This window comes from Trichosurus vulpecula, chromosome 6 (genome assembly GCF_011100635.1).
Source record: "Trichosurus vulpecula isolate mTriVul1 chromosome 6, mTriVul1.pri, whole genome shotgun sequence".
In the NCBI taxonomy this organism is placed as follows: Eukaryota; Metazoa; Chordata; class Mammalia; order Diprotodontia; family Phalangeridae; genus Trichosurus; species Trichosurus vulpecula.
In genome coordinates, this window is record NC_050578.1 from 103620311 (window position 1) to 103647387 (window position 27077).

The 27077-nt window shown below is 35.3% G+C and overlaps 1 protein-coding gene across 1 annotated transcript in view; it reads left to right on the forward strand.

Moving 5' to 3' along the window:
• Positions 1–27077, forward strand: part of LRBA (LPS responsive beige-like anchor protein) — an 820489-nt gene that overhangs the window by 640790 nt on the left and 152622 nt on the right. Inside the window, exon 46 of the mRNA XM_036763368.1 lies at positions 25327–25479. Within this exon, the coding sequence (XP_036619263.1) occupies positions 25327–25479 (153 nt within the window). The remainder of the gene's footprint in view (positions 1–25326; positions 25480–27077) is intronic.

The following is a 27077-nucleotide window of genomic DNA, read 5'->3' on the forward strand; positions in this document are numbered from 1 at the left end:
CCCTGAATCAGTGAGCTGAGGCAGTTACCACACTTCTCAACCCACAAATACCAAAGACAATGGAGAAGATTAGTGGGAAAAGCTTCTGGGACAGAGTGATAGGAGTTCACAGTTCGGCCACCGCCTCAGGGGCCGGAGGTGGGGCAGCTACAGAACTACAGCTGCAGTTGCTTCTGGCCCCAGGCCCACGTGGTGGGAGGAATTAAGTGGTGGATCAGAGCAGGAGTGCAGAGCCTGCTTAAGATTTGTGTCAGGTCCGGGTTGGCAGTTCTTGAGGAAGGAGGAACACTGGTGTGGCAGAGCTCGTTGTATAGAAGTAGCTCTGAAAATGACAGCACATCCCCTCAAGCTTGGAACAAAGTACTCTTTACTCTGCAAGGAGTCATACCCTGACAAAAAACTCAAGTCAAGTAAGTTGGCTGGGAACATGGCCAGGCAGTGAAAATGCACTCAGATTCAGTCTCAGACTTTGGAATCTTTCCTTGGTGACAAAGAAGACCAAAACATACAACCAGAAGAAGTCAACAAAGTCAAAGAGATTACATCAAAAGCCTCCAAGAAAAACATGAACTGGTCTCAGGCCATGGAAGAGCTCAAAAAGGATTTGGAAAAGCAAGTTAGAGAAGTAGAGGAAAAATTGGGAAGAGAAATGAGAAGGATGCGAGAAAACCATGAAAAACAAGTCAATGACTTGCTAAAGGAGACCCAAAAAAATATGGAAAAAAATACTGAAGAAAACAACACCTTAAAAAATAGACCAACTCAAATGGCAAAAAGAGCTCCAAAAAGCCAATGAGGAGAAGAATGCCTTGAAAGGCAGAATTAGCCAAATGGAAAAGGAGGTCCAAAAAACCACTGAAGAAAATACCACCTTAAAAATTAGATTGGAGCAAGTGGAAGCTAGTGACTTTATGAGAAACCAAGATATTGTAAAACAAAATCAAAGGAATAAAAATGTGGCAGACTGTGAAATATCTCATTGGAAAAACCACTGACCTGGAAAATAGATCCAGGAGAGACAATTTAAAAATTATTGGACTACCTGAAAGCCATGATCAAAAAAAGAGCCTATATATCATCTTTCAAGAAATTATCAAGGAGAACTGCCCTGATATTTTAGAGCCAGAGGGTAAAATGGAAATTGCAAGAATCCACAGATCACCTCCTCAAATAGATGCCGAAAAGAAAACTCCTAGGAATATTGTTGCTAAATTCCAGAGTTCCCAGATCAAGGAGAAAATACTGCAAGCAGCCAGAAAGAAACAATTTGAGTATTGTGGAAACACAATCAGGATAACCCAAGATCTATCACCTTCTACATTAAGGGATCGAAGGGCTTGGAATACAATATTCCGGAGGTCAATGGAGCTAGGATTAAAACCAAGAATCACCTACCCAGCAAAACTGAATATCATGCTCCAAGGCAAAATATGGATTTTCAATAAAATAGAGGACTTTCAAGCTTTCTCAGTGAAAAGACCAGAGTTGAATAGAAAATTTGACTTTCAAACACAAGAATCAAGAGAAGCATGAAAAGATAAACAAGAAAGAGAAAGCATTAGGGATTTGCTAAAGTAGAACTGTTTTGTTCACATTCCTCCATGGAAAGATGATGTGTATAATTTATGAGACCTCAGTATCAGGGTAGCTGAAGGGAATATACATATACATAGACATAGACATAGACATAGACATAGACATAGACATAGACATAGACATATACATATATATGTGTGTGTGTGTGCACGTGTGTATGTGCGTGTGTATATATATTCATATGTATATGTATGTGTGTGTATACATGTATGTGTGTGTATATATATATATAAACAGAGGGCACAGGGTGAGCTGAATATGAAGGGATGATATCTAAAAAAATAAAATCAAATTAAGGGATGAGAGAGGAATATATTGAGAGAGGGAGATAGGGAGAGATAGAATGGGGTAAATTATCTCGCATAAAGTGGCAAGAAAAAGCAGTTCTGTAGGAAGAGAAGAGAAGGCAGGTGAGGGGGAATGAGTGAATCTTGCTCTCATCGGATTTAACCTGAGGAGGGAATACCATACACACTCAATTGGGTATCTTACCCCACAGGAAAGAAGGAGGAAGAAGATAAAAAAAAAGGGGCGATGATAGAAGGGAAGGCAGATGGGGGAGGAGGTAATCAAAAACAAACACTTTTGAAAAGGGACAAGGTCAAGGGAGAAAATTCAATAAAGGGGGATAGGTTAGGAAGGAGCAAAATATAGTTAGTCTTTCACAACATGAGTATTGTGGAAGGATTTTATATAATGATACGCATATGGCCTATGTTGAATTGCTTGCCTTCTTAGGGAGGGTGGGTGGGGAGGGAAGAGGGAGAGAATTTGGAACTCAAAGTTTTAAAAACAGACGTTCAAAAACAAAAAAGAAAAGTTTTTGCATGCAACTAGGAAATAAGATACGCAGGCAGTGGGGCATAGAAATTTTTCTTGCCCTACAAGAAAGTAAGGGAAAATGGGATGGGAGGAGAGTGGGGTGACAGAAGGGAGGGCTGACTGGGGAATGGGGCAACCAGAATATACGCCATCTTGGAGTGGGGGGGAGGGTAGAAATGGGGAGAAAATTTGTAATTCAAACTCTTGTGAAAATCAATGCTGAAAACTAAATATATTAAATAAATTAATAAATAAAAATTAAAAAAAGAGAGAGATGCATTAACTTATTCAGGCCAGTTAGTGAATGGCTGACACAGGAGAAAACAATGATTCTTTCCAAGCTGAGAACTGGAAAAAACATGATTTATTGGGTAGTATAAATGTGGAATTATGTATTTAAATTCTGATGTCATATGCACTTTAGCAAAATACTGCTGAAGCAATGTATGCCTCTATATTTCTTTAATAATAACATTAGATAGCATTTACATAGAAAAAAAGAAATCGTTGTGAGAGGAGTGCCTTTAAGGCTGTGTTTTGCTCTACTCAATTATTATAATCAATACATGTTGTTGGGTCATGTATTTTTTGTACCTCTCAATCCAGTGTGCCATTTGCCTTCTCCTGTTTGTGGTAAACATGTGCTGTCTCTCTCTCTCTCTCTCTCTCTCTCCCTCTCTCCCTCTCTCCCCCCCTCTCCCCCCCCACTTTCACACACACACACACACACACACACACGCAAACATACCCATATATGTAATATGTATATGTGTGTATATCTTTATCCATATTAAGTAAGTATATAAATTGGTAATAATTGATTGTCTGGATTGTTCTTTTGAGACAGTGTCATTGGCAAGTTCCTGTTTCATGATTTCCCATCCTTTAGCGATCTTACAATGTAATCCCTCAAGACTTTCATGATTATGTCCTGTCCACCTAGCCTTTTACTTGGTCTGGCCCAACTAACCTTTCCTGACTTAATCTTCCTAAGCATCATTTTTTCCTATTTCATTCAGCTTATCAGGAATTCACATTTGTTCCATTTTCTGTTTGTTATCCTACTGATAGATTCATCTAGGAACAGTCTTAGATTAATGTACCACACTTAGATCTCATACCAAACTTCCTCTAGATTTTTGACTCTGCTGTTGTGTTTTTGTTTTTGTTATTTGTTGGTTTGGAACATTCGACTATTTATAATCTTCTACCATCCTCTTCCACAGCATTTTAGAACTAAGTTTCTGTTCTAAACCAGCCTTACCTTTAACTGCCATCTCGCTCTCTCTTCTTGGCAAGGAAATCAAGTATTTGCTGGCTAGATTGGTCTCTAGGCTTTTATGGCTTTGTTGTTGCAGTTGTTTTACACTGGTAGAACTAGTGATCATATAGTTCAGTGTTTTCCTTTTGGCTTCTCCCCTCTACCTCTTAGAATTCTTTGAAAATTCATGTCAAGTAGCTTCTACATAAAGCCTTCCCCAATGCCCCTCCCTTTCCTTGTATCTACAGCTCCCCCAGATATGTGTTCATCCCATAGAAACCACCTTGTATTTATTTTGTTATATGTTCTGTTTATCAATGCATGTCATTCGCCTCTCTCCCCACCTCCAGTAGAATAAAAGGTATCTGAAGACAGGAACTGTTTGATGTTTGTCACTGTATCCCCACGTACACCTAGGGGATGTAGATCTGATACATTAGGCAGTTAATAAATTTTTGCTGGTTGATTGTTCATTTCTCAACTATAGATATCAATAGATGATTTGAAAATGTCTAATTGAAGCTATGGTAACTTCACAGTGCTATCTCCTAATTTTTTGTTTTCCTTTTAACGCTATGTTGATCTTGATTCTAATGTGACTCCAACATCAGTACCCATTTTTTCCTGGCTATTAAGATGAACTCTGTTTCATTTTGGGAGTTGTTATTTGGTGCTTTCTTCTATAAGCAAATTTACACACACACATGCGCACACACACATATCTGTGTATACACACACACACTTGTGTGTTTGTGTCTCCTCTGAGTAGTTTGTAAGCCTTTGAAGTTTTTCTGTTTCTCAATCATCAGCCATATCTTTTCATGATCTTTTCTGAGCCTATCTCACATTAAAATCATCACGTTTCAAAGTACTTGTTGACTTGGAGTGTCTTATCATCTGGATAGAATTTCTTTACCTTTCTACCCTCTCTCAGAAATGGATGTTGGAACATAGATTGCAGTTACCTTCATGGTGATCTTTTTACTTATACTCATCATAAGCACTGGAAAATGAGTCAACTAATCAGCTCATGAAATGTTGTTTCTTCCTGCCTTTTAGCACAACAAAAACCCACGCCTGTTTTTGTTTTGCTTTTAATGAGAATCTATGGACCTTCTTGTTTATGGCAAGAATGTAAATCAGTGTGGTTCAGTTCTTTCAATAGCATGTCAGTTTGTTGGTTCTTGTTCAGACATCTCACATTTAGAGTACCTACAGTTAACTGACTAAAGTGGTATGATGCTTACCTCCCTCTACCCGACCAACACTCTTAGAGATCTGAGTGTCATTTTTAATTTTCTTCTTTTCTTTGCGGAAACCAGAGAATTTAATCACCATATATTGACCTACCTGAAAGTTCTGAGTCCTTTTATTTTTATCTCAGGTGGTCCTCATACAGAAGACTTAATTTCTCCTCGATACTCAAAACCTTTCCAAAATGATGGAGTTTGGCAGGGCTTATACTTCATTTGGTTAGCCTTTCAAAACTTGGGATCTCTTCCTTGTCATAATGAACATGGTAGAAGATTTTTTTTTTAGTATGGCATACATTCCTCAGAATTGGTTAACGACTACCCTATAAAAATGAGATAATACCTTTTCTGGTTAAAAGATTTCCAAAATTGAAGTAAATCAGTAATCTAGTAGACTTTACAGTGCTTACCATTTTTTTCTGAAAAAACTTTTTGCTTCACTATTTAAGCATCTCCAGTTTTATCATCCTATTTCTCATTATCTAAAATCTGCTTTTACTTGAGAATAAAGGGCAAGTGTTACTTATGTACACATTTCTAACAAATGAAGACAGAGGATATGAATTATGTTCATTTCAAAGGGAAAAGATACACTTTTAGTTTTCATAAAGCAATCCTTCCCTGGTAATATGATTTACTATTATTGGAACCTAGGGGTCCTTCTCTGTTTCCCTTCTGCCTTGTAGTTTCCAACTCCAGTCTAGCAAGACTGTATTTTAACAACCAGAAAAGAATTATTTCAGCCAGCTTGAGGAATCAGAGGAAACATATCAAACAAGTGCCCTCTCAGATCATATATGAGACATGGCTTGAGTATCATCCTCACTTCCCAGGGTAGCTTTCTAATAGTGGGTACAAAGATGCTTTCATTCTATTTGTTCATTAGCATCGATAACTCTGAAGTATACTTCATGTAGTCATGAACTAAGAGGCCAGTGGCAGCAACATTTAATCTTGAGGGACTGTATTAGAAAGTGACACAATTGTGTTGGAGAACTATTACTATAAATTTTTTTTTCTTTGAATTCCCAAGTGACCTAGTTCCAATAGAAAAATCATCCATAATAGGCCCTGCAGTACAATATTGAACTCTGTTCTGTCCTAATCCTAAATAATTCTAAAGGAAGCAGCCTCAGTAGACAAGTGCATGACTAAACCATCCAACACAATTTATCATCAGCCATATATTTGAAGGTCTCCCAACATGGATATTTTACAACCTCCTTTGGGAGTAGTTTGTTATAGAGTTCAACTACTCATATCTATGATTATAGAATCCTAGAGTTGGAAGAGTTTTCTACCTCCTACAAATGCAGTATTCCTCCCTGCAATGGCCTGGAAAAGTGGCTATCCAGCTTTTAGGTTCAGTAGTAATGAGATGTCATTAACTCACAAGGCAAGTCATTCCATTTCTTTGCCAACTATAATTATTAAGTCAGAAAGACTTCCTGGTTAACCAAATTCCCTCAATAACATTTAAGTTCATTGCTCCCCTATCAGTCACTTGGGGGGTTAGAAGATAGTAATCCTTTTTTGGCCACTGGATTATTAGGATATTCTTAGCATAGCTAAGCCATTGTCATTATCAGCAACACCAAAAAAAAATGCATTGTGAAACTACTATAAGTTACCTTGATGAGTGTTTTTTAAATATTTTATTTTCCCCATTTACATGTAAAAACAATTTTTAACTTTCATTTTAAAAAATTTAAGTAAGTTCTAAATTCTCTCCTTCCTTCCCTGGCCCCTCATTGATAAGGCAAGCAATTTGATATAGGCTATACATATGCAGTGATATAGAACATATTTCCATATTAGTCATGTTGTGAAAGAAAATACAGACCAAAAAACCCCAAGAAAATTAAAAGAAACAATTTTTAAAGTATACTTTGATCTGCATACAGACTCCATCAGTTCTTTCTCTGGTGGTGGATAGCATTTTTCATCATAAGTCCTTTGGAACTGTCTTGGATCATTGTATTGATGAGAATAGCTAAGTCATTGACAGTTGATCATCATACAATATTGCCATTACTGTTTACAATGTTCTCCTGGTTTTCCTCTTTTCACTTTGCATCAGTCCATATAAAGTCTTCCCAGGTTTTTCTGAAAACATCTTGCTCATCGTTTCTTATAGCATAATAATATTCTATTACAATCATGTACACCACTACTAAAAAGCCTTTCCCCAATTGATGGGCATTCTCTCAGTTTCTAGTTCTTTGCCACCACAAAAAGAACTGATACAAATATTTTTGCGCATACTGACCCTTGTCCTTTTTTTTTTAAATCTCTTTGAGATACAGACCTAGAGTGGTATTGCTGGGTGAAAGGCTATGTAGTTTCATAGCCCTTTGGGCAGAGTTCCAAATTGCTTTCCAGAATAGTTGAATCTGTTCACAACTCCACCACTTTTTTCACATTTCCTCCAACATTAGTCATTTTCCTTTTTTGTCATATTAGCCAATCTGATAGGTATGCGGTGGTACCTCAGAGTTGTTTTAATTTGTATTTTTCTAATCAATAGTGATTTAGTGTATTTTTATGACTGTAAATAGCTCTGATTACTACCTGTGAAAACTACCTCTTCATATTCTTTGATAGATGTTTTTCAAAGGAAGAAATCCAAGCTATAAATAGTCATGTGAGAAAAAATTGCTCTAAATCATTAATAATTAGAGAAAAGCAAATTAAAATACCTCTGATATGCTACCTCTTATCACATTGGGAATAGTTGTTTGACAAAAATAGGAGAATTGCAAATGCTGTAAGAGATACGGGAAAAGCAGGTATATTAAATCACTGTTGGAGGAAATGTGAACTGATTTAGCCATTCTGGAAAACAATTTGGAACTATGCCCAAAAAGTTATTAAACTGAACATACTCTTTGACCCAACACTACCTTGATCAGGTCTGTACTCCAAAGAGATGAAAGAAAGAGGAAAAGACCCCTTATATACAAAAATATAATCTTGTAAAAACAGCTTAACAAAGGTCATGAATACTGTCAATATTATTTCCTAATTCTTATGTTTACCCCTGTTAATACGTTTTAGTGTATCCACTCTAAGACATTGTTTATTTTTATTTAATTTGTTGGTTTTTATGACTCTGGGGCCTATTTCTGTTATATTTTTTTGCTAACCAGTGTTTTTCTATTTCATATTTTTTTTTGGTCAATGAGATTACGACCTTTCTCTTATTCCTTTTGAACTTTAGCTCCTTTTTGTAGACCTTCTCTAAAGACCATTGATTTGTTCTGTTTGTTCTATTTTGGTCTCTGACAGTTTTCCATATAGTCACTAATAGGTTAACCCAAAATATAAGTCACAGAAAAATATGATTATCTGTTAAGTGAAAAGAAAGCTCACCACAATAGAAATACTAATTTTATTTTCTATTCAGTTTTAAATCTATTAAAGCACAGAAATGAAGTGAGATATATGTGGGAAAAGAAGAGAATATAGACTATAACTTGGGGTTATAGGTAGTAAAATACAATCAAAATGAAAAATGTTGAAAAGACTTCAAAAGGTCATCAGACATAGTTCCTTGCCTTCAGAATTCAAACTTTTAGCCAAAAGATTGAAGTTTTAATCTGTGTGGTAGTTACATACTTGTTTTTCCCGAGTCAAATATTTTAACCACTTGAGAGTTCTGGAAAATACCATTGATCAATGCAGAAGCATTTATTAAATACTTAACATGTTCCAGTCATTATGGTAGAGAGAGGGGATCAAATGATACACGCTCCTAAGGAATTTACATTGGGGGAGACAATATGTATGTAAGTATATATAGAAGAAATAAAAAATAAATACAAGGTAGTTTAAGGAGAGAAGACACTAGTGACTGTGGGCTTCTTGTAGAAGATTGTACTGTTTTTTGGGTTGAATTTTGAAGGCAGTAGAGGTTCTGTGATGTACATGTCAGGAGTGTTGCATGAGAGACTTTCTTTTCAAAGACATGGAGTTTCATATGTGAGGATCAGCAAGGCTAGTTGGTAGACAGTAAAATGTGGGCAGGAGAGAAATGCATCATAAGGCTGGAAATGTAGGTTGAGGCTAAGTTGTGAAGAGCTGTATATTTATTACTTCTGGGGTTACAGAGAAAAGTGGTGGAATTACAGTAATGAATAGTGTTTTTGTAGGAAATCAGAAAGAGCCCCACTCAGCTACTACTGCTAATCCCAACTTCACTTCCATTCACACTATTACCTTCTCCTAAAGCAGATTTTCTTTTTTTGCCCCACATCATTCTCCATTTTTATGCTTTAAAAAATGTAAAAACTGTAGGAGAAAATAAAGTGAATGTTGCTCTTTTGTTAATGTTGTGGACTTTCTTTTCTCCTCACAAATAAGATTGATGTTTTTCATCATCATTTCTCCAGTCCTCTTCTCTTTCTATACTCACACAGAGAACTTACCCATTTCATAACTGTATCCAAGTGGATGATTTTCAAATCCATATCTCTTAGCTCCAACCTTTTTTGAGCTCCATGCTTGTATTTTCAACTACTTACTCACTGGTTATCTACACCTGGATGTCCTTCTTGCACTTTGCACCTGAGGTGTTCATAACTTCTTAATGTACTATTCCCTCCCAAACCACCTTCTCCCAACTTCCCCTATTCTTTTAATGTCACCATGAAATCATCTCAGTCATCAAAAGTAGGAATCTTGGAACTATTTCCTCTTTTCCCCCCTCAAGTCCAGTCATTTGCTGCATCCTCTCAGTTTTATTTCTACTTATTTTTCTCACATCTTCCTGGTACATCCTACACACTAGTCTGTGTGAACATCTTCCTAAAGCACAGCTATGATCATGTAATTTTCCTATTTAAAAACTCTTGGGGACTTGTCATTGCCTATAGAAAATAATAACCCAAATGTCATAGTATCAGGTGAACTCTTAATTTTAATTTGCTTTTCTATTATTCTTATTATTCATCATTTGAATAATTTTTTCATTGTCAGGAACTTATAAAGCATATGCTTGCACATCCCTTTTTTTGATAAACAAAAAAAGTCTTTACTTACATGAAAATTTTATGTTCTGGTTGCTGTAAGTCATAATCACTATTTTATCTTGCTTTAATTAACTATTTTTCCAAATTGTACATTGTGGGAGAGTCATCTGTGGGGTTTAAATAGCAAGTGAAGTAAAAACATTGAACATTGGGACTTTTGTTTTTTTGGGGGGGGGGGGAGTGTTGTGAGGCAATTAGTGTTAAGGGTTAAAATATTAAAAATGTTTAATGTTTCTTTTAGATCATAGTCATTGTTCAACTGCCCCCACCCCCACTCATTGAACTCTCCCTTGTAGCAAAGAAAAACAATTACGCGATAGTGACCTAATTTATCAAGATTATCTTGCCTTTATTCTCCTTTGTATCTTCGATGCCTGTTATTTCCTACGTACTTGCCCCACAACATTCTTTCTGCCTGGAATATACTTTCCTCTCCATCTTATACTTCTCTCTCCTTCCATCGCCACCACCCCTGCCCCAGTCTCTGCCTGTCATGATCCTGCCCAGGTCAGATGTAACCCTCCTTCATGTAATCTAGTCTCCTGACTTTCCCAGCCTCTAGTAATCCTTTCCAATCTCTGTACTTTCATTTAACTTTTTATCTTGGTGTATATGTCTCCCACAATATATCACATTTTGACCTGCACAATAATTATTTATCTTCCTTATTTGATTGTAAGCCCCGTAAGAGGAAGTTATCAATTTTTTGGTTTCCCACAGTACCTTGAACTTGTCATTCATTAAGTGTTTGAAATGAATTTTTCTACATTCTCACACTTGGAAAAGGATAGAATGATTCCCATTTGAAATACTCCCATTCGAAATATTATTTATGCAGACATCTCATGTGGAATTCATGCTTCAGATTGAAGTTGGACTAAGTGACCAGCAAAGGGCATTTTTATATAATTACATGCAATTAAATCAAAGGAGTTAGATATAATGCATTTTTACTAAATCAGTTATTATTAAACAACATAAAATAAGTTAATTTGGTTGTGGGAGGTAGCCCTTGGGAGCTATGTGGACATATGTATTTTAAAATAATTAGAGAAAATATATTATCATAGAAATGAATGTATTTGTATTCTGAGATTTGTAAAACTTGAGGCCTTTGACTTGGCCTTTAACATCTTAGAAATCCCACCCATTTAAAGTCTTAAGATAAATATGGTTTCTTTTTTTGTTTAATAGCAGCATGAGCTTGACCATGTTTAATACAATCCATCAAATTTCATAGCATCAGTGCCAGACACATTTGTAAGGAAGAACTTAGCTACAGGTAATAGAACACAATTGCTGAGAATGTATTTCTGGGCCCTTTCTTTAAAAAACAAAACAAAACCAAAAAAGACAATTTCTTTACTTTCCCTATAGATTTATGCTCCCCTTTTTTAATTATGCAAAATTGAAACAAACAAAAAAAAGAACAAAGTGAAATTGACTTTCCCTCCTCCCCCTCAACTTAGTTCCATCCTAAAAGCTCTTTCATTTTCTTGGCAGTGCAGAAAATTCTATCATAGCTGCTTTTCTTTGTTTCTGTATATACGGCTTGTAGACTTGTTAATTAGCCCTCACCCCCTTTAGGGTTTTCTTTCTTCATTTATCAGTAAGTTAAGTGATGATTCCATCTACTTGTATTTCTTTTAGAATTGAAATGTGATACTCTTGTGCCTTTCCCTGAAGCAAATGGTCTTTGATAAAAATGATTTGAAATTGAGTGATGTTTTTTCCCCTTATACTATATAGCTGCTTAGTCTATCCGTAGACCTTGCCAAAAAATAACCTTTCAAGGTACTTGGGAAATGCTCACAAATCATAATGAATTATATGTGTGAAGCTTTGGGTAGGTAACAATATATTTACACATGTCAGGTACTTGATTTTTTTTGATGTCATGTTGGAAAATTAGAGGAATGTAGATGAGATCCCTTTTGTAAAGTAAGGTTAGGTGTTGTTAGGGTTTTGTTATTAGATATTAAAGAGAGGACAAAGATACAGATGACAGTGGTTTGTGTTTCTGGCCAGTGGAAGAGAGACAAAAGACATGAGGTAATCTAAACATTGCTGCTTATAGTACACGTCTTATACTGATCAATTTGCTGAAACTTTGCTTACACTTTGGAGGTATTTTCACATTTTAAAATCTTTTATAGGCTCTGTTTAGCAGATAGCTATTGTTGAGAACTTTTGAGTCTTGGAAGTTAATACAGACATAATTTGATGACCTGTGACCTATAAAATGTACATAAGCTTAGTTTGTGGTTATGGACTAATTAATGTTTTGCTGTCTGCAAATTGGTTTGTGATTCATGATTTCTCCTCTTATTATTTTCAATGTACATTCTAAATTGCATTATGAAAGAACCTTCCACCAAGAGGAGCAGAGCTGAAATTGAGTTTTTATTTTTGACATATTTCATATGTGTAGTTCATTTAGAATGCTAAATAATTACCTATTAGGTAAAATTAAATATACTGTATCTCCCCCCTTTTTTAAAAAAGAAAACTCAATTTATATGTTAGCTAAAATTAAGTTTTGACACTTGAAATCTATGATATTGAATTATTTATTAAACGTCAAGTATTATTTTTCTAAAAACTTGATTTTATTGTGTCTTCTCTGATTTAATCTAGTAATTAATACTGTACCATTTTCCTTCCTAGTGGTGAGCAGTCACAGGTCCATATGTGTGCTTTTCCATATCAGCATAAATCCCACAGGAAATGGGCTTTTGGAAATGCCTCCCTTGATAAGCCTTTTTAGAGCCCTTATTTTTTGAGCCATCATGATTTTATATCTTGGCAAGAGAAAACCTCAATGTTACCTTTAGCCATCATGTAGAACCTTTCTTTTCTTTCTGCTTTGCTTTATGTAGTTTCTTTTGGGTTGACAGATGAGGTATTTTCAGTTGTTGCCTAGATTTAAAGTGATAGTTTTTGTAGGATGGCCAGAGTCAGGGGCTTTTAGGAGAATCCCACAAGCTAGCAGCAGAAGCAGTTTGTGTCAGTGGGAATCACACTTCAATAAAGAAAGCTAAAGCATATGTGTGGTCACAACCAATCCTTGTCATTACGCCATGAAAGCCTTGGGATTTGTGATCAAAGCATCAGGCTAATCCTGTATTATGGTATAACCTTAGATTGAACCTTTCAGATTTTTATTTCAGAAGATGATCCACCACATTCTAGACTATGTTACCTGCCTCAAAGTCCTGACCACCTAGTTAAACAATACAGATTAAAACTATTTTCATCAATTCAGAAGAAGGTGCAAAATATAAATGTCTGGCTGTTCATCTGTCAATGTTATTTACTTATCAGTTCAATTTTTTAAAAAATGCTGAACATGTGTTTTTTATCTACAGCTGAGTCTTCTCTCCTGATGAATATAAAACATAATTCAGTTTGTAAAATGCTTCACAAGTATTAGAAAGACATGAACTTTGACTTGGTTAACCAAATTTTCTGTCAGAGTAGATGGTTTTTGAGCTGCTATACTAAACAATATATCAGGGTCATTGCTGTTTCTTACAAAGTAGCTCTAATGTTAGAGTTATGTTGTATTATATAATACAAATAATATTTAGAGTAATTTAAGAACTTCATTGTCAACATTTCAGTGGCATATATGTGTAACTTAGAAATATAATTATGAGTCTCTCTAGGTGTATAGATATGTGTGTATATGCACATATATTTTTCTGGTTCTCTAGTTAACTTGTAACATACTAAAATGTCACTATTATCCATCAGCATATTGGCCAGATAATGAGAATTTAGTTAACTCACACATGGTGAGGTGACTGAAATGGGTCCTTCCTACATAACTGGATTTTTTTCAATTGTATTTGGAACTATACTAGCCTTTTACTAATTATGATATCTCTGTGAGTTTTAAACATGTGCACTGCACTGATAGACCCTTTCTACTCCAGTCATATGCATTTTGAATGTATGCCTCAGGCTTCTTGCATATCCATGTTAATATCCTTGTTCTGCATTAATTGCTTTAAAGCATTTTCCCTGTTTGGGAATTCAGTGTTGTTGCTGTTGTTTTTTTTTTAAATCAAGCTGTTAAAGGAGAAATCTTTTTCCTCTTGAGAAATTTCTTTTAAAATAAAAAAGATATATTCCTACTGTATATAAGTAACTGCTTGCTTCTGAGTAAGCATACATATATGTATTTTCATATATACCATGTATGAAATGCTAACTATGGAAACATGTAGTCTGTTTCAGTTTTTTTATTCTAAAAAATGGATACACAATATCCAATGACAGAATATAGCCATCAGCTGTGCTATAAGCTCTCGTCCTCCTACCACCATTCTCCAGAATTTATTTAGCTTTAAATCTAGCTTAGATGTAGCTCTTTCGCCTTCATGCCAAAATGCACTCTCCCTAAATTAGATAGCGGCGTGAACAAATTGATTTATTGCATGGTTGTCTCATGGGCTTGCTGTGTTTTTCTTTTATTTTGCTTCTACTATCTCCACATTTGTTTTTCTTGTCTGTGTCTAAAGAAAGCAGTTTGGAAAATTCAGACAAAGGTGTGGTAGTGATCAGTGAAAGGTTATCATATGTTGAGCTCAGCAGAATAAAAAAGTTCACTGAGGGGAAGAGAAAATATCTTGGTAGTCTCCAGTGAAAAAACTATCTCATTCTAGTAATCATCAAAATATCCTTGATATATTTTATTAACATAGATTTCAGACAGCTACTATCAGGGTCATTTAGGAAGCATTATTGAACAATAGTGTGGGAATGGTTTTGTAAAAAGATAGCTAATTGGTAAAAATCATAGAACTCAGGAGTTAGGGATTCTGTTGTTAAAAAGGAGGAAATGTAATTTACCTTCTAAATTTATTAATTTTGTGGCATGAGGTGATAGCGTGGCACAGATTTGTGATGAGTTACAGTAGAATAGAGATTGAGAATGTGCTTAGACAGGAAAAAAATGAGGTAGAATTAAGATCTTCAGCTTTGAAAGCAGCTGAGATAGTTTGCATTGCTTAAGACTTTGGGTAAAGGTAAAAAGTTGATGAAAATCCACAAGAAGATTTTTTGCAGACTTCAGGAGTTACGACAAAAAAATAAAATGTTTAGTTTGAAAAATCCAGTATGAGTAAATAGCTAGCTCTGAAGAGATGTTAGTTGTCATATTCTTAATATAAAAGAGTCCGGGGAAGGATCATTGTATAGAGAAATATTTTTCAAAGAAGACCAAGAAATGGACTTTTGAAATAAAAAAGAATCATTGGAAAGTAAAAGTAGTGCAAAAAGAAGCCATTGTCAGAAGGGAGTTCTCACCCTTTACTAGAAAATATATTCCTGTATGTTAGAAAGCCATTTAACATTTCACTCTTTCTTACAAGTACTTTGTGATATGATTTTAAGTTTTTTTACTAACCACTACTCAGTTAAGCACACCCAAATTATCTAAAAACATGTTAATTGATTTTTTTCTATTTGATAAGGGGAATAAAAAAACATTGCTTCCCAAATACTGTCCCAAATAATGTTAGTTGGAGGCAGGTGAAAGTGAAGAAGAGCCCTGGGCCTAAAGTCGGAAAGACCTGAGTTCAAATGTGACTTCGTTTACAACTGTGTGACCCAAGGCAAGTCATTTAACCTCTGTTTGCCTTGATCCATTGGAGAAGGAGATGAAAAACCACTCCAGTATCTCTGCCAAGAAAACCGCATGGACAGTATTGGCATGCTATGATCTATGAAGTCACTAAGAGTCAGACACAACTGAACTACTATTCTAGTTTGTGTCTCCAATATAATGCCCTCTGTATTGTAAACATCTATGTTGGTGTTGAACATCAAACAGTAGGAGTCAAATATATAATTAGATGCTAAATTGTGTAATACAGAATCTAAATATGGTGGAATTTCAAAGAAGTGAAATCGCTGTGAGGGCTGGGAGAGATGTGTGGAGGTTATGGGATTTGATCTGAACCTTGAAGTATTGTTAGTATTTGTACCAGTGGGTTAACTTTAGGAGAACTAGATGAATGCATAGCTAGAGAAAAGTAGATGGGAAAAAGATATGTGTGTTGTAAACTCAACGTGAATCAATAGTATAAACAAAAAAGCAGTGAAAGAAACCAATTTAAACTTGGAATTTATTAGGAGAAACAGGGTTTTCAAAATACTGGAGGCAATAGTCTTCCTATTTGGTCTTCCCAATCTGTCTATAAGCATTTATTGTTTACAATGTGCCAGACACCTTGCTAAGGTCTAGTATACAAATAGAAGCAGAAAGATAGTCCTTGCCCTCAGGAGCTTACATTCTAATGGGGAAAGACAACACATAAAAGGAGCTGCAATGGAGGAGGAAATTGTGAGGTCAAAATTAAGAACTGGGTAGAATCTGCAAAACCACAAATTTAATTTTAATGTAAGAAAAACCTTCTTGGCAGTTAGAATCATTCAAAAGTAAAATGGGTTGCCTTTTCAGAAGGAAATGGGCCTCTCTTTGAGGTCTTCAGGCAAAGGCTGGATCTGATATACTTGGAAAAGTTGTAGATGGAATTTCTATGTCAATTATAGTTTGGAACTTTAAGGTTCCTTCTGGCTTTGAGATTGCTTGATTCTTTAGAGAGAAAAGGGAGCATTCCAAGTAATGAAAACAAAATGATGGAATGGACAGAAGTAGAAATAAGCATGATGAATTATGAGGCAATGAGAACAGTGCCCTAAATACAAGAGGGAACCTGCTGGGAAATGGTAATAAATTGATGCATATGAATGAAATTAATTGAATAAAAAACTGAAAATACCTATTATTTGCAGATCTTGTAGTCATAAACTAGGCACTGGTAACATAAATACAAAATAAATTATAGACTCTGCCCTCAAGAAATTTAGAATAAGGATCATGGGAAACATACCCATATAAGTCTAAGTGTGTTGAGCACAAAGGAGAGATCCAGAAAAAGTGATAAGGGAAGTTTGAGAAGGAAGGGGGATCACTTTTAGCCAGGAGATCAAAGATTTCATGAAGAAAATGGGGCACAAATGAATCTTGAAAGAAGTGAAGGATTGCAACAGGCAGAGATTGAATACATAAAGTGAATCATGAGCCAAATTTTACTAAATGCCTACTATGTTCAGGGCACTATGTTAGGAGCTAAAGACACAGAAAAAGATATAAAACTCTGTCTCTACCCTCAGTGGATCCACATGACAGTAGAAAAGGTAGGATATATAGACGTAAAAATAGAGAAGGACAAAAATAAGTGGTTCAGATAGCAAGGACTACTTCGATTCAGAAGTAGGGTGACTACAAGTCAGGGATATTAAGGAAGTCTTCCCAGAGAAAGAGTTTAAATTGTTGGGGAGAAGACAGGTAAAATGAATGATGAATTTGGTTAGATTGCAGTATTATTACGGGGTAGTACTGGTGGCTGAGGTTAGGATGGTAGGAAAGGACCAGGTGGTGAAGGACCTCAAATGCAACTTGTAGTCAACTGTCAATCACTTGAATTGGATCCTTTGCACTTTTTCTCAGGGACTAGGTGAGGACTGAGGGGTTGTGATATATACACAGAGAGCCTGAGCTTCCTTCTAGGCACAAGTCACAATCCTCCAGGGAGTCTATCTTGATCTTCTCAGAAAATAACTTTCTTATATATTTGGTATTTATTTTGCGCTCATCCTTTTCACCCGTCCAGTAATTTAAGTAATTTGAGGGCAGGGCATGTTTCGTATTTGTCATTGTATCCCAGCACCTTACACATGACCTAGTATATAATAGATGCTTAATAAATATTTGTTGAATGAATTCCATCCGTTCACACTAGAAGGAAGCTGAGGATGCCTAATATCAGAGACATTTATGGAACAGGTTAAGGAGAAAGAGCCAAACACTGAGGAGGGAAACCAGACTCAAGAAATTGGGAATCATAGAAAGAGGTTGAAAGATCTAAAGTCCAAGGGAAAGAATCTGACTACAAACCTAGTAGATAAACCAATAGAGGTCAAAACACAAAAATAATCATTATACTCTGAAGGAAAATGAACTATTGTTCTTCAATCAAAAAAATAATTCTCTGGACTCCTCAGAGATCATGAAACAGTAGTAAAAAATTCTAAAATAGTTCAAAAGGGAAAAGAACTTTTAGGAAAAGATATTTGGAACTAATTTAGATTTGGGGATCAGAGCTGTCAACTCAGAATTTTAAAAGACAAACAACAGAGTACAGAAGTTAGAAGTCACATAGGCAACCCTGGAACATGAGTCTAGTGGATCTCCCTCATTTCATCAACAAGCACTGATGGGCTTATGTGCTATGTGCGTTGGGTATGCAAATACAAATAATAAATAATCCTTACTCAAATAGTTTATATTCTAATTTAGAGCTTGGTACTTTTGATCTTGAGGAAGGGCTAGCAACCTAAAGTCATTGCTGGTAGTATTGACCTGACTTTGGAAACTTACTGGAATCTCAAACTCTCTTCTTCCTATTATAAATCAATAATGTAGTCTTACTTAATGGAGGTGAGAAAAATAGAAAACCAAGAATTTGAGGGAAAAAAGATTGCCAAACCCAGTAGGTGACTGAAGAATAAATAGTTGATCTTTCCTTTCCTTCATTCAAATAAGTAAGAAACATCTTCCTCTTTTAATTCACCATATTCTCACAGTCATCACATTATTTTAGCTTCTCATCACCTTCTAAACTGGTCTCTCCTTTTTGTGGAAGAGGATGCCTAATATCCTTCATAGTAGTGGAGCTCTCCACACTGCTAACACATTGATAGTCCACTAGTCTGTACCTCTCTTTCTAATTCTGCCTCTGAGGATTCCTGTATTCCTTCAGAGCACATCTTGTGTCACCTCTTGCAGAAATCGTCTCCTGTTATTGGCACTTTCTTTCTCTTAAATTACTTTGTATTTTTCTTTGTAATTATATAAAACATGTTATGACTCCTCCATCTCCATACTTTACCCCCAAATACACCCACAAAATGGAAGCTCCTTTCAATCAGGATCTGTTTTATTCCTATCTTGTTTTTGTACTTGTATCCTATGTTTTAGGCGGTAAACTAGGCCCTGGGGATCAAAAGACAGAACTAAAACAGTCCCTGATCTCAAGGAGTTTACATTTTATCAAAGGGGACATGAACATATATAGATACAATATAGAAATATGAATTAGAATAAATATGATATAGTTTTAGGGAAAGATCATTTGGGGCTCAGCAAAGGCTTAAATAAAGTGAGTTTTTTAAGAAATTAAGAGTAAAAGAGGAGCCAGGAGTACATTACAGGAGAGGGGTGGTGGTTGGTGAGGGAGAATTTCTCAAATAGTAGAGTTGGCTTCCTGGGAGGCCTCAAAGACCAGAGTTCAAATAAAATGATTAGCCAAATGAGATAGCAAGGTGGCACAATGGATAGACCTCTGAGCCTGGAGTCAGGAAGATGCTAATTCAGATTTGGCCCCAGATACTTACTACCTGTGTGACTCTGGGCAGGTCACTTAACCTCTGACTGCCTCCATTTCCTTAAACATAAAATGAGAATAATTATAGCACCTAACTCCCAGGATTGTTGGGAGGATCAAATGAGATTACATTTGTAGAGCACTTAGCACAGTGTTTGGCATGCAATAAGTACAAATGCTTGTTTGTTTGGTTGATTCCTTCCTCTCTTCTTCCCTTCCCTCCCTTTGTCTCTTCTTCCTTTCTTCTCTCCCTCTCTTCTTTCCTTTCTCCTTTCCTTCTTGAAAGGTAAGGAAATCTATTAACATGCTAAAGGGTACTGCGTGCTGGTAAATGTTTGTCCTTCCTGGGGTACATTTGGTTTATTGAGCTTTTAAGGCTCACTTTGATTGCACAACCAACCAGCAACACTCTGAGGTGGATAAGTGAAGCTTAACTAACCAATGAAGTGTTAGCATAATATTTTAGTTGAATCTTTAGTATTCTCTAAGTAAATCTTCAGGTCTTTTGCAAAAGAAGACCTTGGCTTATACTTATTCCCTCAATTTCTTTTTCTTTATTTATATAGCTAGCATATCTAGAAGTATATCTAAAAATAATGGTGACAATAAGCATCTTTGCTTTACCCCTAATCTTATTGGAAAGACCTCTGGCATTCCTCCATTAAAGATACTGCTAGCTCTTGAATTTAGATAAAACTGTTTACTGTATTGTCAAATAGCTCATTTATTTCTGTGCTTTACAGTGTTCTTAACATATAGGGATATTGTATTTTGACAAAAGCTTTTTCTGCATCTGTTGGTATACTCGTGCATTTATTATTATTTTTTTCTTAATGTGGTCTTTTATCTTCATATTTTTCCTAATATTGAACCCATTATGCATTCTAGCAACCTGGTCCTAGTGTATAATTATTGCAGTATGTTTTGATTGCCTCTTTGGGTATATTAGATTCAATATCTTTACATTGGTATTCATTAGCCATTGTAGTCTATAGTTTTCTTTTTCTGATTTATTTCTCCCTGATTCAGCTGTCAGAACTATATTTGTCATAGAAAAAAATTTATAGGATCCCTTCTTTGCTAACTGTGCAATATTAGAATCAATTACTCTTTGAATGTTTGATAAAACTCAATTGCAAATTCATCTGTTCCTGGAGATGTTTTCTTTGAGAGTTTCTTTATGGCTTGTTCAGTTTCTTTTCCAGAAACTGGGTTATTTATGTTCTATTTCCTGTTCTGTCAGCCTTAATAATTTATAATTTTGTTAATATCCATCACATTTAGGATATCAGTTTTATTGGCTTGTAATTGGGCCAATATTTTCTACTAATTTGCTTTTTTTAATTGACAATTTGGAATTCCTAAATTTTTTTAAAATCACATAAGCAAATGGCTTATTTTATTTATTTATTTAGTTTCAAAAAGCCTCCATTGCCCTTTGAGTTATGTGCAATTTTGGTTCTTCTGAGATCACAGTGGTCTGTGGTTAGACTTTCCCTTTCCCCTTTTTCTCCCCTGAGATAGATAAACAGAGAACTCATCAACCAACTTAGATAAAAGTAAAAGGTACACAAGCCTAAAGCAAGGCCAAATGGCAGAATATGAATGCAATTGTTTGGCATAGTAAAAATGTCAGGAATGCCAAAGCTTAGAATGAGCCAAGACTGGTGATAGAAGCCAAAAACAACAAAAATGTTTTAGGTTTGTTTCATTTTTTTAGCCATATTACAATAAAAGGGGTGATCAAATAATAGATACAACCTTTACTTAGGGTGGATGGGACAATGATCATTCAGTCAGCAAATATTAAGTATTAAGTGTTTACTATGTGTCAAGCGTTGTGGTGGATTCTGAAGCAAAAAGACTTCTGTCACTCTCTCCTTTGACTTTTACCCAAATCCTCTCCATCACATTTCCCCTCTCCTTATCCTGAGTTTCTTCACATCGCTATATCTTCTTAGCAGATAAACTCTGATATTGTGTGTATGTGTGTGTGTGTGTGTGTGTGTGTGTGTTTGTGTAAAGTAAAAAGAATGAAACAGCCCCTTTCTTAAGGAGGTTACATCTTAATATGGGAGACAAGTAAAAAAGACTTTGAAAGGTTGTCATGTAGATGGAGGATTGGATCTGTTTCGCCCTAAGAGGCAGAACCATGATAAGTAGAAGTTGCAAAAGGGGAAATTTAGCCTTGATATCAGGAAAAGCTTAATAATAATCAGAGCTTTCCAAAAGTGGAATGAGCTGCCTTTTGAAATGCTGAGTCTCCCTCCCTGGATATCTTCAAGCAGAAACTAACCAGTTGTCAGGTATGTTATGGAGGGTATTCTTCTATGTGTAAATTGGACTAGATTGTCACCAAGGTCCCTTCTGCCTCTTTAATTCTGTGATATTGCATGACTTCTTAACTCCCTTGTACTTCAATTTCTTCATCCATAAGGCAGGGGGTGGCGGGAGAGGTGGTTTAGATTAAATAACCTCCAAATTCTTTTCCAGCTCAATTCCTATAATCTTATGAAGAGATTATAATGGGTTTCTTTTGAACTTTAAGTTCTAAAATTCTTTGCTTCTAGGACTATAATTAATGTGTGACTTTTTTAATCTTACTAGATTGAAAATTTCATGGAGATAAGGCTTTTCTTACTCATTACTGTATCCTACATAGAAATGGCCTCTGAACTTTTTTGATAATAAAAGTGATCAATAAAAACATTTTTGAGCATGCTTCCCCAGTATGTGTTTCACATATATACTACTGTGCAAATAATTATGTACCGTAAATAAAACTTATACAAAAACAGGCATTAAAATGATACAGTGAGTATAAAATAATATATGATTCGTGCGTCAATAAAGATCCAGTGGAGTTTGTTAAGTAGTAGAGTGATTTGGTCACAATTGTGGTTTTGGAAAATCATTTTGGTACTTACGTGGATTATGAGTTGAAGGGGAGAGAGACTTGACTTAGGTAAATCAATTAGGAGGCTGTTGCAATTGTCCATGTGATAGGTGTTGTGGATTTAAACTAGGATGATAGCTGTGTATGTAGTGAGAAGGGGAAAGATGTGCAACATGTGGTGGTAGAACAGATAAGATATTGCTATAAATGATTGGATATGTGGATTATGGGGTGAGGGAAAGAAAGAAATAGAAGATGATGCTGAGGTTGTAAAACTAGCGTGACTGGGAGGATGACGGTGTCCTCAATGGTAACAGGAAAGCTTAGGAAAAGATCGTTGGGTTCAGAGGATATGTGATAGTTGTGATTGTTCACAGCCATCCATTCCTGCTCCCTTTCTCTGCTTCACTCTGCCCCACCCAAAAGGAAAAGAGGCTTCTGACAGCCGCCTGCCAGAGCCACAGCCACGGTGATTTGAGCATCAGGTGATGGAGGTGGAATTTTCCCAGGAGCCTCTGTGAAACGATTCATAAGGGGGCACAGCAGAAAAGAGAAGAAGAAGAAGTACGAGAGTTGGGGGGATATCAGATTAGGTATGATTGTGGGGTAAATCCCACGACAGTAGCTATCTCAGTGAGGGTAAGATGGGGCCTGTCTTCCTTTTGCCTTATTGTCTGTTCATATAACTGGACATATGACCAAGATCCAAGATCCCCTCCCACCAGAAGTGATGAAATAGTCTCCCAAGGGCCTCTAGCCTCCATTTTGGAGACACTTCCCTAGATCGTCTGGAATGGTGTTCTGTGTGATCGATTCACCAGACGATCAGTATATACCTATTTTGTGGTAGTCGGGTTTTTTTCCAGTCTAGTTCATCAAGTATTTATTATGTATTTACTATTTACCACACCCCGTATAGAAATGAAACTCTTCCACAGTAGGTTAAATGTAGACTGGCCGTTCTTAGAAAATGTAGAATAATATCTTTGATGTTTAAATTCAAAGTTTGTACATGCTTTGGTTTTCTCATTTGTAAAAGGACCTGGAGAAGGAAGTGGCAAACCAGTATCTTTGCCTAGAAAACCCCAAATGGGGTCACAAAGAGTTGGACACAACTGAAATGACCAAACTGAACTGAATATGCTTCACAGAAATGCTATTGCCTCAATATGTAGTATAGTGGAAAGATCATTGATCTTAATAAAAGATCTATCAAACTCTATCTCTGTCACTAGATGTGTGACCTTAAGTAAGTTCAGTAACTTTTCTGAGATTCATTTCTCGAAGTTGTAAAGTATGTGAGAAGGAAGAGGGGGAGATGAAAATATCCTGCCTATATCATTGAGTTGTCCTGAGGATCAAATAAAATAAAATATATAAAGCACTTTGCAAGCCTTAAAGCCCTATAAAATTATTATCATTGTTTTAAAGGAGAAAATATGACATTTTTGTTTGGGGGCCCTGAGGCAATTCTATTGGGTCGTGAATCATTTTCATATTTAGACAAATATTAATGGTGTAGGTGTAGGGTTTTTTGTTTTTACTCTTTGGATTAATATTTGTGTGTCATACATTGAAAGTCATATGTATTCATAAGAACCAGTCATTTTCAGATGATAAAAGAAGCAAAAAAAAAGCAGTATTTGTTTTTTAATCCATCAGAAATTTATATGTAATACAATTTGATATTTAAGTACCTATGGCTATATATTGTTCCAATATTTGTATTATCATTATAACTTAGTAAATGGCAATAATTCTTTTAAAGAATGAATACATCTTTCTTTCCCATTCTGCATCAAACCAATTACACTTTCTAAGATAAATCAAAACCCTGAAACTTTTGTGTGACAACTCCCTAACTTACTATACCTTTAAATTTGTAAAAAGCACTCTCTATCCATTCTCCTTCATTTGTCTAGTTTAAATAGTTTCCAGCCTCTTCTCACCAGGTACTTGTCAGGCATTTGGTAGATAAGCTCATTTTTTACCCAGCTTAGTTAATTAAGGTGATTGTAAACAAAAGATGTACAATTCAAAGTCAAGCCGAATTTCACATGGATGATGGAGGTGATAATAGCTTAATTCCTGCTTGATCTTTCCTGTCTTTGCTCTGGCTAGCATACACTGACCTTGTCCACAATCGGATGACCTCCCTATTTTACTCCCCTGTTTTGAAAGCTGCTCTTGCCATAGCTAGCCCTGAGGGGGTATCTGGGAGACCACTGATCCACTGACCCATGTCAAGACTAGATTTTCAGTCTGATCTACTGGGCCTCTGACAAGGTTACATGTTGGACTTACTGAACATAAAAGCCAAAGAGCCTACATTTTTCTGCTTCTTAAGTGACATGCACGTTGTACATCATAGGAGGAAAATTCTAGCAATTTCCTATGAAGTTCATTTCCTAATTAATTTAATATATTAATTTTTAAAGTAACCAAATTCTATATAAAGTCTCCCCCCTTTTTTTATTTTGTAAATTTTATTGGAATTAATTTCTTAAAACTAACTTGAATATTTACAGATTTAAGAAAAATATGTAAAAACATAAAAATAATATAGTTTGATATTTTCCAGCATAAAAGAATAGGTTTTAAAAATTCTTGTATGTTATTTTGGGGGAAAATCCATTATTTCCTTTGAAACTCTTAAGACATCATTATTAGTATAGTATAGCATAGTCTTATAAATACCAAAACTTATATACTTAATTTTAAAATCATGCTTTTAAAGTACCAGTGTATTTGCATTTGAAAGCATGTTACGAAATGTTTCCTAAAGGGAAGTCCATCACCATTCTATGAGTGGTGATTGAAATTTGGACAAAATCTAATACGACTCTCTTATCGGGATAGATAGGAAGAAAGAAATATTTTCCACTTGTGTTTAATTCATTCAATCCACCATTTCTTCTTCCACACAATAAGACATTATCACTTCTTTGTGTGATTGGCTATTCATTGTTCTACAGTTTATAACGTGACATTGTCTTTTATTTTTATGTAGGAGTTGATCCCTGAATTTTATTATCTTCCCGAGATGTTTGTCAACTTCAATAATTATAGTCTTGGAGTGATGGATGATGGGACAGTAGTATCTGATGTTGAACTTCCTCCATGGGCCAAAAGTTCAGAAGAATTTGTTCGCATAAACAGACTGGTAAGATAGTAATCATGGCTTTGTCTGTCAAAGGCCTATTTTTATGGCATCTTTCATGTGGTGTATAAAAATTAACCCAGGTCCTTTTGTAAAAAGCTGAATTTGCTCTGGATTACAGAATGACATAACATTCCTTGACTCTCTGCTTATATTAGCTTATTTTTTTCATGTAGGATAACTAAGAGTTATTCACGCCCATAGAATGATGTGTTTTTGTTGCTTTTTAAAATATATTTGTCCTGCCAAAAATGCAGTTTTAACTTTTATTTACAAAGCTAGTATTACTAGCTTTGCTTTAAAGGAGTCTGTACTTTTTTGGCATGGGAAACATTGTTTCAGATTATCTCCCACATTTTCTTCTTTGAACCAAATATTTATGTAATATTTAAAATATGTGAACCTTTAAAAAGTCATTTACTACAACTCAAGTTACAATTGTTTAGGTGACATGTGGCATATAAATATCCTGTTCTTAGTTATTTCTCATTTGCCATCCTTAACAAAGAATATTTAGCTACTGTTCTTTTTAACTTTTGATAGAAATTTCACAGCAGTAACATGATTTTATTCCTTGTATTTATAATTCAATTTCTCTTAATAGTGTTTTTTTTGTAATTACAATCTTAGAAGTCCAAACTAGCCATTATAGTTTTAAGTTTGCTATTGAATGACAAAATACTTAAATTCAGTTTTGTAAATAATGCTTTAATTTTTAAAAATACATCCTCCTCACTTCTCATTAGCTCTGTTTTTATTTCACTCCCCTGAATACTACTTTCAATCTTGCTCCTAAAATTGTACAATGTAGTGTATGTATCATTCCAGCTTTTACCAGATCCTTCAAATGATGCTCACTATATCATTGCATTTAAACTTAGTCTTCAAAATATGGCTCTGCAATGGGTAAAAAGTTTTATACTTGAAATGTATTAGTGGTTTCTTTGAAGGAAAAGTGGAGATAGGAGAGTTGATTTGACTTTGCATTCTTCTCCACTTACTCTTTTGAGGAGCCCTTTAAGAAAAATTAATAATTGCGATCAGAACCATATAATTAATGAAACATGGGGTTCAAAGGTAATTTGAAGCCTAAGGGGAACTAACTCTCTTTAAATCAAGTAAGCATATGTAGTATTGCTAAACATGCTGGGGGGGGTGGGGGAGAGGAGTGTGTGTTGTAGTAAAGTATTCTTTTTGGCTTTACAATGAACCTTGGCTGATAGTCATGTTTTAAAGATTTCATCTCTTATCAGTGTTTTAATTTGACAACTTGAAGGATTTAGTAGTTCATCTTGTAAGCTGGTCCTCCTCCTCATTCCCCCCACCCCCATCCTTATGCCATACTCTCCTGAAAATGGAGGACTAGTAGGGGATATTAGAAAGTGGCAAGTTACCAACCAATTCAGATCTGTTGGGAGCCTGTGTTTTTATGGAATTATCTATTTTGTAGTATTCTGCAATATTAAAATGCTTCCAAAATTTGTTATGATTTTTAAAAAAATCTGAAGGTACTTGGTTTTTATTTTGATTCTATCAGCTTCCCAGATGTTATGACTTATTTTATCAATATTTCTTTTTCTATAGTGTATGGGCATTAGAAA